Source organism: Hypomesus transpacificus, chromosome 14 (assembly GCF_021917145.1).
Source record: "Hypomesus transpacificus isolate Combined female chromosome 14, fHypTra1, whole genome shotgun sequence".
Taxonomy (NCBI): Eukaryota; Metazoa; Chordata; class Actinopteri; order Osmeriformes; family Osmeridae; genus Hypomesus; species Hypomesus transpacificus.
The window spans coordinates 5219912-5231439 of NC_061073.1; the positions used below are offsets into that span (position 1 = coordinate 5219912).

The window sequence follows — 11528 nt, forward strand, 5'->3', positions numbered from 1 at the left end:
TAATCAGTCATGATGGGTAAGGACGAGAAGAGTAATGCCAAGTTAAAGCCATACTTGTACTGCTGTAGTCATTGTAGCACATTGTCCCTGACACCCCACTGGGCTCAATAATTGTCTGGTCTGCAAGCAAATAAATGTAGCAGCAATGAGATATTTCTTGAGCACTTAAATCAAACATGTTATCTGCAATTAGCCATCTGTTTTGGCTGGAATTCAAATACCTAGGGCATGACACATAATGACTGAAAGCTATCCTGATTTCCAGAATTATAGATGATATATGTAATTACAACTAATCTTGGATTTACAGTGTATTATTTACACCCAATTAGCAATTTGATGTGGAGGTCTTTTATAGAGTCTCACAATGCAGTGCATTGAGAATTCAAAACACAGAGTTCTTTGTAATGTATCCATCCTTCACTGGGTTCCGAATTAATAATGAAAGTTTGTCAGAAAATGAAGGATACAACAAGAGAGTTCTCTTTGTTATGTAACATGCCTGCACGCTAGGCAGCTTCCTTTATTAAGACTGGAGAGTTTCTCAAAGAGAAATTACAAAGCCTACTGGGATACCGACAGAATGTGTCCATCCTGATGTCTGAGGGTTCTTGTTGGACCTTGAAAATCAATTTTATGTTTGCAAAAAGCTTCATGTAGTTTACCTTTTTCTATATCAGGAGGTATTGAACACAACTCCTTACACTTGGAGGCCACTCATCATTGAATATGGTGGAGGTCTAGGAATAATAGAACGAACCTTGTCTCAGTCTCTCTCCCATGCCCGTCTCAGGCCCCATGCTCTGTTCCCTGTGCCAAAACAATACCAAAGCAGTGTCTGAGCAGTTACTGTTCGGGCTCATTTATAGAGCCTATAAATAGAATTTGCTCTCCTTTCCACTTAATCTATTAGAGGCCCCACGCTCTGCAGCCATTAATCTTTTCTCATTCATGCATGCATATGTTCTGCACTGCTCTGGTGTTTGCCTAATGACACCCCGGCCAGCGTCAGCACTGTAGCTCTATGGAGAACCTGAGCGCTAGGCACAGTTTGGTCAACAGGGTTATTTGTCTTTTTTTCTGTCTCTACTTCAAATGAATGCTAAACGATTGAGTCGTGAAGACAATACCTTATGTAATGTAGCTCCCAAGGCCTTCTAAATTATTTAGGAACAATGAGTCTTTTTATTTACACAAACATTGAATCCAAACATCCTTTTACAAGCTCTGTGTTTACTCTGAGAATACTGTATTGTTTATGTTTGGTTGGATAGTTTCTGAATATGGAATGAAAGGTCTAGCATATGTATTGGATAAAATTGCCTTCATGCTTTTAGACGTTATCTTCACTTAAACTTAACTGCGGACACATTTGTCCTGTTATATAATGCCAATCATGTTTCTAAACAAATACTGAAATCTGCTACCATACACATAGACCCAACCATAATTTCGAGGCACAGTGTACTGTACTGCACTGCACTGCACATAGTGTACAGTATTTCACATCAGCCTGTTGCTGTGGAGCACCACTGCCTGACGGCTATGTAAAATTAAGGTCACAGAGCTTTTCTTTTTCGCTAGGCCTAGTCTATGTGCCTGTGATGCCCACACATTCTCGTTATTGCAACACCAGATTTTCAACTGATTCCATGCAACTATATATCATAGGGTTGAGATCATAATCAGAACGTTTTTTCTTTGCACCTTTTGCATGTGGAGTACAGTAGTCTAGGACTCTAGGGCCCACCAACCACGCACACATGCACAGACACACTTCAAGATGTTCCTCATGGCAACCCATCCCCATCATGTATTTCCTTTGTGCATTGTTTGACTTGTGTGTCAGCTCATATGAAGAAATAGCTGATTAAAATAACGGAATTCATATAATGGGTTATTTACACAGACAAGAATAGCTTTCTCATCCAATGTTTTAATGTAAAGCAACTATTCCAGGAAGACAGTTGCATTATCAACCGAATCATTAAACCAATAAACAGCTGCCCTTTTTGTCCAGTCTGCTGTTTTGAGGGTCAAATGGTATTATTGCTAAATCTATACTCTTTGGATTTGCAGCAGTGAGTCCAGTGTAGCATAGGATCAAGAGAGAGCTGAGCGCAATGGAAGCTTGCGAATGGTGTTGATTCAGCTGCGAGACACTATTGTGGACCTCACAATTGTTTATTTGATCGTGTATTGTTGGGGTCCTTATCTGTAGTTAGACGGGGATTGTTCCTTTATTCAGCGAGCGAGAGCCGTCTCGTTGTGCAGTGGACTTGTGTTTCAATAGAACACAATAGGGCACTCGGTTACATGTTGAAGTGTGACACTGATCTGTTGATGAAATACTAGATATCATCGATTTTTCTTTCTTTTAGGGTGTTTTTGTTCATTATTTTTACCCATGTTCTATGCATTTTCAATTTTCTGATTCATGAGAGGGCTCAGCTGAATAACACTCTGAACAGTGAACTGCTGTACACTGTTGAATTCGTGTTTTGCTTTGCCGCTTATTCCTAAGACTCAGACATATGAACATTGACACAGTGGTGATCTGACATCTAGGCCTGAAGCATGCCTGCACAACTTGGCCTGCACTGACTGCTACTCACTGTATCTCTGCAAACTCTGAAACGGTTTCATCACCACGTCCCCTCTTCTCTCTTCCTGCTGCCTGCCACAGGAAATGACCCCGGGTGGTGGGTAATCTAGCATTATGACTCAGAGCTTTGTTAGCCTAGCCCTACACTACCATGACTTACAGACAAGTAGAAAATGACATCTTCCACGTTCATGTAAAGCTGTGTGTACAGTACTTAGTTTGACAGGTTTTGTCGAAAATGTGTTTGTAAAAGTGCAATTTCTATCTGAGCACATACGCATACACATAGGTCTCAGCCATTCAGATCTTGTAAACAGTCACACTACATTTGTTCAGTGAATTCCCAAACATCCCAACTGACTTTGATGTCATAATTTGCACGGCGAATGAAAGGCTCATCAATTTTCAAATGGAAGTTTTATTTTTGTAAATGTGCTGGATAATTATCCCAGTCTATTAAAAGTGCCCAGAGGGTTAAGAACACTTGACGTTGCTTGCCGTAGCGTTCCAGGCAGTTTTCAAATGGGGCATTGGAAGTTTGGCTGATGACTGCATGCTCTCCTGACAGCCTTGAGTGTCCCCTTGTGTCTGCAGGGAACGGCTTCATCAACCCCAGGGGATCCCCGGGACTCCTGGCCACGCCCAGCGGAAACGGTCTGGGCAAAGTCATGCCCACCAAGTCTCCACCGCCCCCTGGAGGGAACATGGGGATGGGCGGCCGCAAGCCAGACCTGAGGGTGGTTATTCCTCCATCCAGCAAGGGCATGATGCCTCCTCTGGTGAGTGCAGCCCCCGTCCCTGTGTTTCACAGGAGCAGAGCAGCTGAAGTGGAAAGCATCAGAGAAAAATCTACTCCTGGGCGTCTCACAGTTTGGCTCAGCCCCGGCCCACGCACCCCCATGTTGCGTGTGGCGGTGGGAGTTCCACAGCATCCCCTGATGGTATCTCTGTGGTGTAGCGCGCGGCGTTATTAGTGTTTTCACCGGGAGGATTGCTGCCTACACCTCAGTGTGTGTGTGTGTGTGGTGTCTAAGGACCTGTATTTGTTCTCCTAGTGGAACTCATTTACAATGTAAACTACAGCTCTGATTTACTGCCATCAGCAGCAATCACAGAGAGGCGTGCTCATGCTACATTCTTCGGTGATCGCACACAGCAGTCTGTGGTGGGTGCCAAGAAGCCCCACAACACAGCTGACTAGCTCGACCAAATCTTAGAGGCCCAGGTGCCTCCACAGCTACTCAATTATTCATATTGAAATTAAAGGCCCTTTTCTAATTATAATAATTAAGGTGCAAAGATCTCTGACCACGCTGAGCACCTGAGGCTACACTACATTGTCACGGTCGTAAATCACCATGTGCAAAAAAAAAAAAAAGAAGAAGAAAGAAAGAAACAAAAATAGAAGGGGAGAATAGTTTCTAAGAACTTTGCCAACAATCTACCCTTTCCAAGTTGCAGTATTGCTCAGAGTGCTGGTGTTCCCAGCAATTGGAGTTTCTCCAGGAAACGGAGGGCTTGTTTGGTAAATATACGGAGGATTACCTGGTGGTTACCTTTGATGTTCCCGTCACTATCCACACCTAGATTTGTAAGAGTAAAGAACGCACGTTGCCATGCCAGCATTCTCAAAGTGCAGCTGCTGAATGCAAAGCAACAAGTGAACTTTGCATGAGGACAGAGCCATTTAGCGAGCTCTTAATGAAGAGCTAACTCGTGGGATTGTCTCTGCCGGGAGAGATCCAGCAATCCCTGGCATGTCAGGGTGCTGCGGCAGGGGGGAGGGCCTGCTCTGTCACTGTAGACTAACCCTTCCAGATGGGGAGAGTCAGCCGAGGGAGGGGGCAGCCTGTGGCAGGTCTGCAGACAGCCTGTCATTAGGCCATAATGGTATTAAATTAATCACATCTCTGTGTGACAGAGTGGGGATGAAGGCTTAATCAGGGGCCCAGAGTGTGAGCTAGATAATATCTTGTCACCCTTGTCTTGTCTTCCTGCCGCTGTTGATTGAGTGTGGGTATTAAGACAGTCCTGGCCTGGGCCCGGTCTGTCCCACAGCACGGAGAAGATGGAAGACTGGATTCTAGTTGGACTCAAGCACACTGACGTTCTTCAGCGTAGGGCAAAACACCAGCAAGGAAAAGGCTGAGAAAGGCATCGGTTTGTTCAGCCATTAATGATAATGCCTCTCGCTGTTGTTTTTGAAAAGTTGACCTACATCTTAAGGCCTAATAGAGACATGCACGAGCAGTACACAGCCACACATTAGGATCACAAGTGGGCTTTTGTTAGGTTAGTAACTGGACTAGCATATTGAACAAATTTAGCTTTAAAGTCAGCGACCCATCTTCCAGAGGATTCCACCTAGCCTTAGGACTAGTTATGTAATTGGATTGACTGAGTGCTGTATTGACGTGGCCTCAGTATGAGAGGTTAAGCACAGTTTTAATGGAAGGTGAAGTCCATGTCATACAGTGTTTGTGCCGCTTTAACGTCTTTATTAACTTAAGTGTGCTCCCTAATGGACTTCACAGTTGACCTCTGTGACCCCCTTTTCCTTACTGTTCACAAGTCAAAGAGGCAATCGGTAAAAAAAACTATTGGTCATCTTTTTAAAATAGCCCAAAGCCAACATCTGCAACAATGGCAGCATTATTCACGGGGTGCTCAGAATTCAGATAAACACAACGTTCCACAGAAAGCCCTCCGTATTACACAACCACTTGAATCGATAGGGCACGAGTGTGACAAAGAGGGTTCACAGGACCTTAAGCAGCGGGAGCAGAGAGAGAGTTTGTTCATGTGCGGTATTAGATGACAGCGGCTGTAAAAGTCCTCCAGACCTTCCCTAGTAACCCTGCCTCTCTTCTTCTCTTCTGTTGAGAGCAGTCGGAGGAGGAGGAAATGGATTTGGTGAGTGCCGACGCTTCCTGAGGAAAAATGACTGACTGAACATGCTTTCACTTTCATCCCAGCAAAACACATGCAAGGAAATAAATCAGTAATTCTGTAAAGGTGGTGAAGATAGTTCGGAATATGAGAGCGCAATATGTCAAAAGATCCTGTGAGTCAGAGAAGGTGGAGGATATGGATAATGTTGTCTTCAAGGGAGGCTTCAGCAGAGTTGTGTTTGTCACTGCATGTTATGGGCTTGGCTTGTTGAAGATGCCTCAACCTGTTTGATTCACACCTATACACCTGTGCACCGGGAACATTTGCAATGTCACTGGGGGCTTTACGTGTGTGTGCGTGTTGGTTTGTGACCATAAACATTACAGTACCAGACACCTACAGTCCTCCAAATAAAAGTATGCATTTGAAAGTAGTGTGACTGAGTTTAATTCAGCTGGAAATTGGAAATAACACTGACACAAACACCCAGTTTTGAACTCTTTGGAATGAAGGAGATGACCACATTCGGAATGATGTGATTATTGGTCTGATGTCATCTTTTAGGAAGGTGTGTGGTAGGAAGCGTCATAGAAGCCCATGGTGAGACTTCTGATCATGAGGTGTTGCCGAAAATGTGTCAGCTGGTGATAATGAGGCCAGACCTCTTTAGGAATTCAGTTATTTACAAGTCATCTTACAGAAATCTATCATATTCTGCCAATATGATCTCTCTTTCCTTAAACAAAAAATAAGCATGCACAGATATATTATAACCGACCAGACCAGTAAGTTTTGGGGTTTAATGTGATTGTGGACTCATCGGTGTAGCTACTGTACACATTGTCTTTAGTGTTCAACCACGGCTAATCCTGTTGCATGAAGGCACTGTGTGCTTGGACAGCATGCCAGTCACTGCACTGGACTTGTGTATGAAAATGAGCTCAACCCAAAGGCCATCACTTATTTAGATTCACTACTTGTTTACATCACTCTATACTGTGTTAATCACTTTATCTACTGTAAAAATGTTTTGCTAGTTACAATGTGTTTAGGAGTAGTTGAATTGTGCTCGACTTGGATGACGTATTTGACAACCTGTATGACAAAACTTTTTTGGAACACCCTCATCTGTGGTCTGTATAAGACCATCAGTAATTGTGACACCTACAGTATAACCATAATTGTATAATTTGTATTAAAAAACCTACCTAATAAAATTACTTCTAGACTAAGATGATGTGCCATCTTTAATTGTCAAGCCATTTTTCTATTAGATTTTCTATTATCTGTAGTCAGAGATGTGGTTAAATGTCTCATGAAGTTATAGCGCCACCTTATGGTAAAAACCTCTAATTCCAAAATTTCTATTGTCACTGAGATAATGTGCGATATTTACCTTAATCTACATTTGTATAAGATAATTGATTCATCCTGAACATGAACAAAAAAATATATATCAGTAGTACTGTGTCAGGTTAAATTGTTCAATTCACTTACAGGTTGCTGTGTCTACCGTTGGCTAAATCCTGCTGTTGTCTTCTTCTTATTGTAGAATACCCAGAGGATAAGCGGTTCCCAGACCACCCAGTCACTGGCTACCCCAGTGGTGTCTGTCACCACCCCCAGCCTGCCTCCTCAGGGCCTGGTCTACTCAGGCATGCCCACCTCCTACAACCCTGGTGAGTTTGGCCTCGCCTACTAGTAGCTAATCCCCTGGCAGGTCTGACACCCCTGCCTTCTCCTAGATTGCCAACACTCGCTGCTAGCTCCGGCCCTGTTCTCCTGTGTAGAGAGGTGTTGCTGTGTGAGGGCCTCACCGGGCTCTGTGTTGTTTTTACAGACTACTCCCTGAGCAGTGCAGACATCTCCTCCCTGCAGGGCTTTGGCTCTCCTGGGCTCTCCCTGGGCTCCATGTCGGCATGGCAACAACATCAACTGGGACAGGCAGCTCTCAGCTCTTTGGTGTGAGTAACCCACTTGGATAGACTCTGCGGTACTGTTCACAAAGACACCCACGTAGCTCACTGGACATATTCACATAGATCTGTGCCATGCACAGGGTTTGGTTTCCTGTTTTTTTTAACCGTCACTCCGATGGCTTGATTCCTGTGTAGACACTGCTCACTGACACTGTCTCTGTTGTTTTCCACAGGGGTGGTGGTCACCTACCACAGGGCTCCAACCTCTCTATCAACACCAGCCACAACATCAACATTAAGTCAGAGCCTATCTCTCCTCCGCGAGAACGTGTCCCCCCCTCCGGTTTCCCCCAGCAGCAGCAGCAGCAGCAGCAGCAGGTGCCCAGCCGCCAGGACCTGGGCCGCTCGCCTGTCGACAGCCTCAGCTCCTCATGCTCCTCCTACGACGGAAGTGATCGCGAGGACCACCGGGCAGACTTCCACTCTCACCTGGGGCTGGGCAGACCCCCGGCCAGCGCAGAGGACAGGGAGAGTCCCTCAGTCAAGCGCATGCGCATGGACGCCTGGGTGACTTAGAGAGCCCAGGTCCAGCCCCCTGTCACCAGCCAGCCAGACACAGGGGGGGTGGGGGGGGGGGGGGGGCAGGAGGGGGAACGGGTTGGGAGGCTCCCTCAAGCTATTAATATCAGATTCTTATTATTTAACTGCATATCATTTTTTAAGAAGGAAAATGGCAACTGAAATAAATAAAAAGATTTTGTCAGGACATATCTAAATTAAACACGTCACGTATGAAGAAAAGAAAAACTCATCGGCAGTTTTGCTGAATTATATACACCATCAGAAGATATTAGGTACTTGGTGCAAATCAGATTAGGTTTACAGGAGTCATTTATTAAGCAGTGAAGATTATTGTAGTCACTGGTTGAGTCCACCACTTACCAGTAGTTGCTGTTTTTTGCTATTGTGGTTGCGAGTCACAAAAAGTCTGAGACAGTTATTTGCAGCTGAGGGCCCCTGCTTGTTTATTGGTCAAGCTCACATTTCAAAAACTGCTACAGTAAACATAACTTGTTTAATGTCTCTTTTTTAACTTATTGAATACATTTATCAGAATTTTTTTAAGATATCACGCTCAGTGATCTGAACTTCTATTTTATGTAGAAGAGTGTTTCTCTGGTGGGCAACAAGAGCAGCTATCGGATGTGGAAACTAAATCATTGTGTTAGGAGTTCATAAACAGATGGCAAAAATATACTGCAATAACAATATTCATTTTAATTTGATTCAATAAATCAGCAATTAAGGTAACAGTAAATTGTCCAGTTGAACTGGTGACATAACAGCAAGAAATACTTACACTGCTCCAAGCCATTAGTACTGGAAGCCAAATCTCAATTTCCTTCCGTTGTGATGAAGATATTGTTTAGTATACATTTTCTCCAAATGTTTTTGTTTTTATTGTAGTTGCTTTTTAATTGTGCAGATTTTTTGGCAAACATACTTAAAGACATGCAAGCCAGACCTTGAATCAATATCTAAAAAGCCATGAGCACTTGCTGTAAAAATTAAGAATTTGAGCCAAACGTTTTTGTTATGTAAATAGCAACTTTAATATATATATATATATCACCTTGGTGTGAGTAAGTATGCATTGTACTATCGCCAGAATCAAGGAAAAAGTCTATTTTTGTGGATTACTGCCAAATTTACAAGGCAAGGTCCTTAATGAGTTGAGTATTCACTGGTTTAACATGAACTATTTTGATTATTCAGTATGTTCTTCAAAATGTTTGCCGTTATCAAGTGGTTTTTATTTCCAGAAGGTTGTTTTGGGTCGTTTTCCCTTTAATAGTAGTGACTGTCTGTCCTTACTAAATTGTAACATCAGTGCTGTACGGTTAAAGTTACAATGTTTTAAAAATATAGATATTTTGTGACGCATAATCGCAAGGCTTAAGAAAATAAGGTTTCTCCCTACACATTATTTATCTACAGCTGCTGAATACACTGCCAATATCTAGACCCAAGGTCTCAGCACCTAAGAATTTCAGCATCCCAGAATTAGCCTTTGTGAATGTGCATAGCTCAAAATAAAGAAAACGTATTTCACAACCCATTTCATCAAACCATTCACATCCATATACAATTAATTTGATAGAAGTGAACAATCACTTTTCTGAGAAACCTGATCACCCCTGTTCACAAATTTAGTCGTTGTAAATATCATAGCCTAATGTACAACTTAACTCATAATAATGTTTAAAAAAAAATCTGTTTTGTTCATTGGCTCACTAAAATATAACCATAATATGTTTGTTGCAAAGGACTAGTTGGGGTTGGAAATGCCTGCTAAACCTTGAGGGCAGTCATCGGCAGTGTGCCTCACTGGAAAAGAGCCACAGCACGTCCTGTTGCACTGTTACAGTGGACAGTTTTCTTTGTGATGAGACTTTTACATGCACAGTCATTTCTTGTCTGTTACAGGGGCCCCTAGCTTGCATTCTGTTCTATCCTACAGTGGCAAGAACATACATAAATCAAGTAATTCTGCAGTTAAATCATATAGTACCTGAAACAATACAAATGATTTGACTTCATCTCACTGCTGGATTGCATAAAATATTTTTGCTGTACAGGAGGAGTATCACTCTACATTTGTTATAGAATATCTTGTGTACTGTAGACACGCTCTCCACACCTCTCCATTGAATTCATAGCAGTTGGTGATAAGCCGGTAATGATCTATGCAGCACCCAACCCATACTTTGCCTAGACGCGGTCATTACATAATGTCACACCCAGACTTCATCCTTGATGTAACTTAAGTCCTGTTGGATAAGAATGGATATTCTCAGATACATGTGCTCAGGGTGTGAACCAATGAGGTCTTGACTGTTACCTCTTGTCCAATAGTGACACTGCCTGAATGGAGCTTGAAACCGAGGTTTACCTCAAATTTGGTCACAATCTACAACAGATCATTTCTCTTATGTTTGACCTTTAATTAAACAGAACCTTTATTCAAATGTTCTGTATAAACAGAAAAATATAAACAATACACTATAACCCATTAGAATCCCATGATTTTACAGCAATAATACCATTATAACAGAATAGCATCTATTTTGATAGCATCAGTACAAAGTACAGAACCTGCACACTTTAGCACTCGATAGGACATCAGGGACTTTTCTAGTTTCTCTCTATATGCACAGTTAGCCTTATCCCAAAGAACTGCTGACATGATAGATCATTAAAAAAAAGTTTCTTAGGCATTACCTAACATTTCTTATTCTTGAGGCAGTCATTGCATGCTATCAATAATGAGCAGTCTTACATACCCAAATTTGAGTCACACAAGAAAAGCATAATTTATTTAGAGAGATACTCCTTCTCCATGTACTGTCTAAAAATGTGCAACTGTTGAATGTGAAAGAACAAGGATTCAAGTATACCACAGAACTTCACTTTGCTGTGCCAGAGTACACTGCTTTGCTTTATGGCTTTTATAAACAGAACTATGTATTTGGTAATTGTTTGTAGTTAATAGTTCACTCATAGAAGCTGTTTTCGGTTTGAATGCTCAAACCGTTTGGCGGCACAAGCTGGACTTTGTTGCCATGAATGAAACAAACTGTTTCAACATTAAGAGAGAATTTTAAATTAATCTGGATTTTATTGCCCTTGAATGTGTTGTTTTATCTTCATTATACAATAAATATTCTAGTGAACCTTTTATTGAAAGACTAAGATAATATGCTAGATATTGTTGTACACATTTGTATTCTACATTCACTAAAGTAAAATTTGGCTTTCACTGTGTAATTTAGGTTATTTCGCTTATTCTGTATACATTTAAAAACTAGATAATGTCCACATGTGAAGTCCCAAACAAAAGACTGACAGCTTCATTAAACACCTCAATGTATGCTCAATAATTTACTCTATGTGCCTTACTATCAGAGTAATGACTACTTTTAAATCTTTGTTTTTGTCCACATTAAGAGTAAAAACACTCCATAAAGTCATCACCATAAAGTTTGTCATTGGCATGAAACAGGCTTATTTACAATATAGTAAAGATTCACCCCTTTTATTTATGAAGTTTA

At 41.9% G+C, this 11528-nt stretch overlaps 1 protein-coding gene across 8 annotated transcripts in view; it reads left to right on the forward strand.

Annotated features, from left to right (window-relative positions):
• The window catches only part of mef2aa (myocyte enhancer factor 2aa), a 62382-nt gene extending 51141 nt beyond the window's left edge, over positions 1 to 11241 (forward strand). For 5 of the 8 annotated variants that reach the window (XM_047033197.1, XM_047033192.1, XM_047033195.1 and 2 more), the window contains 5 exons: positions 3200 to 3384; positions 5495 to 5518; positions 7050 to 7176; positions 7338 to 7461; positions 7650 to 11241. In XM_047033197.1, coding sequence (XP_046889153.1) covers positions 3200 to 3384; positions 5495 to 5518; positions 7050 to 7176; positions 7338 to 7461; positions 7650 to 7992 — 803 coding nt within the window. In that variant the 3' untranslated portion in view covers positions 7993 to 11241. The remainder of the gene's footprint in view (positions 1 to 3199; positions 3385 to 5494; positions 5519 to 7049; positions 7177 to 7337; positions 7462 to 7649) is intronic. The other 3 variants (XM_047033199.1, XM_047033194.1, XM_047033198.1) reach the window with 1 other exon arrangement.
• The last annotated feature ends 287 nt before the right edge of the window (positions 11242 to 11528 follow it).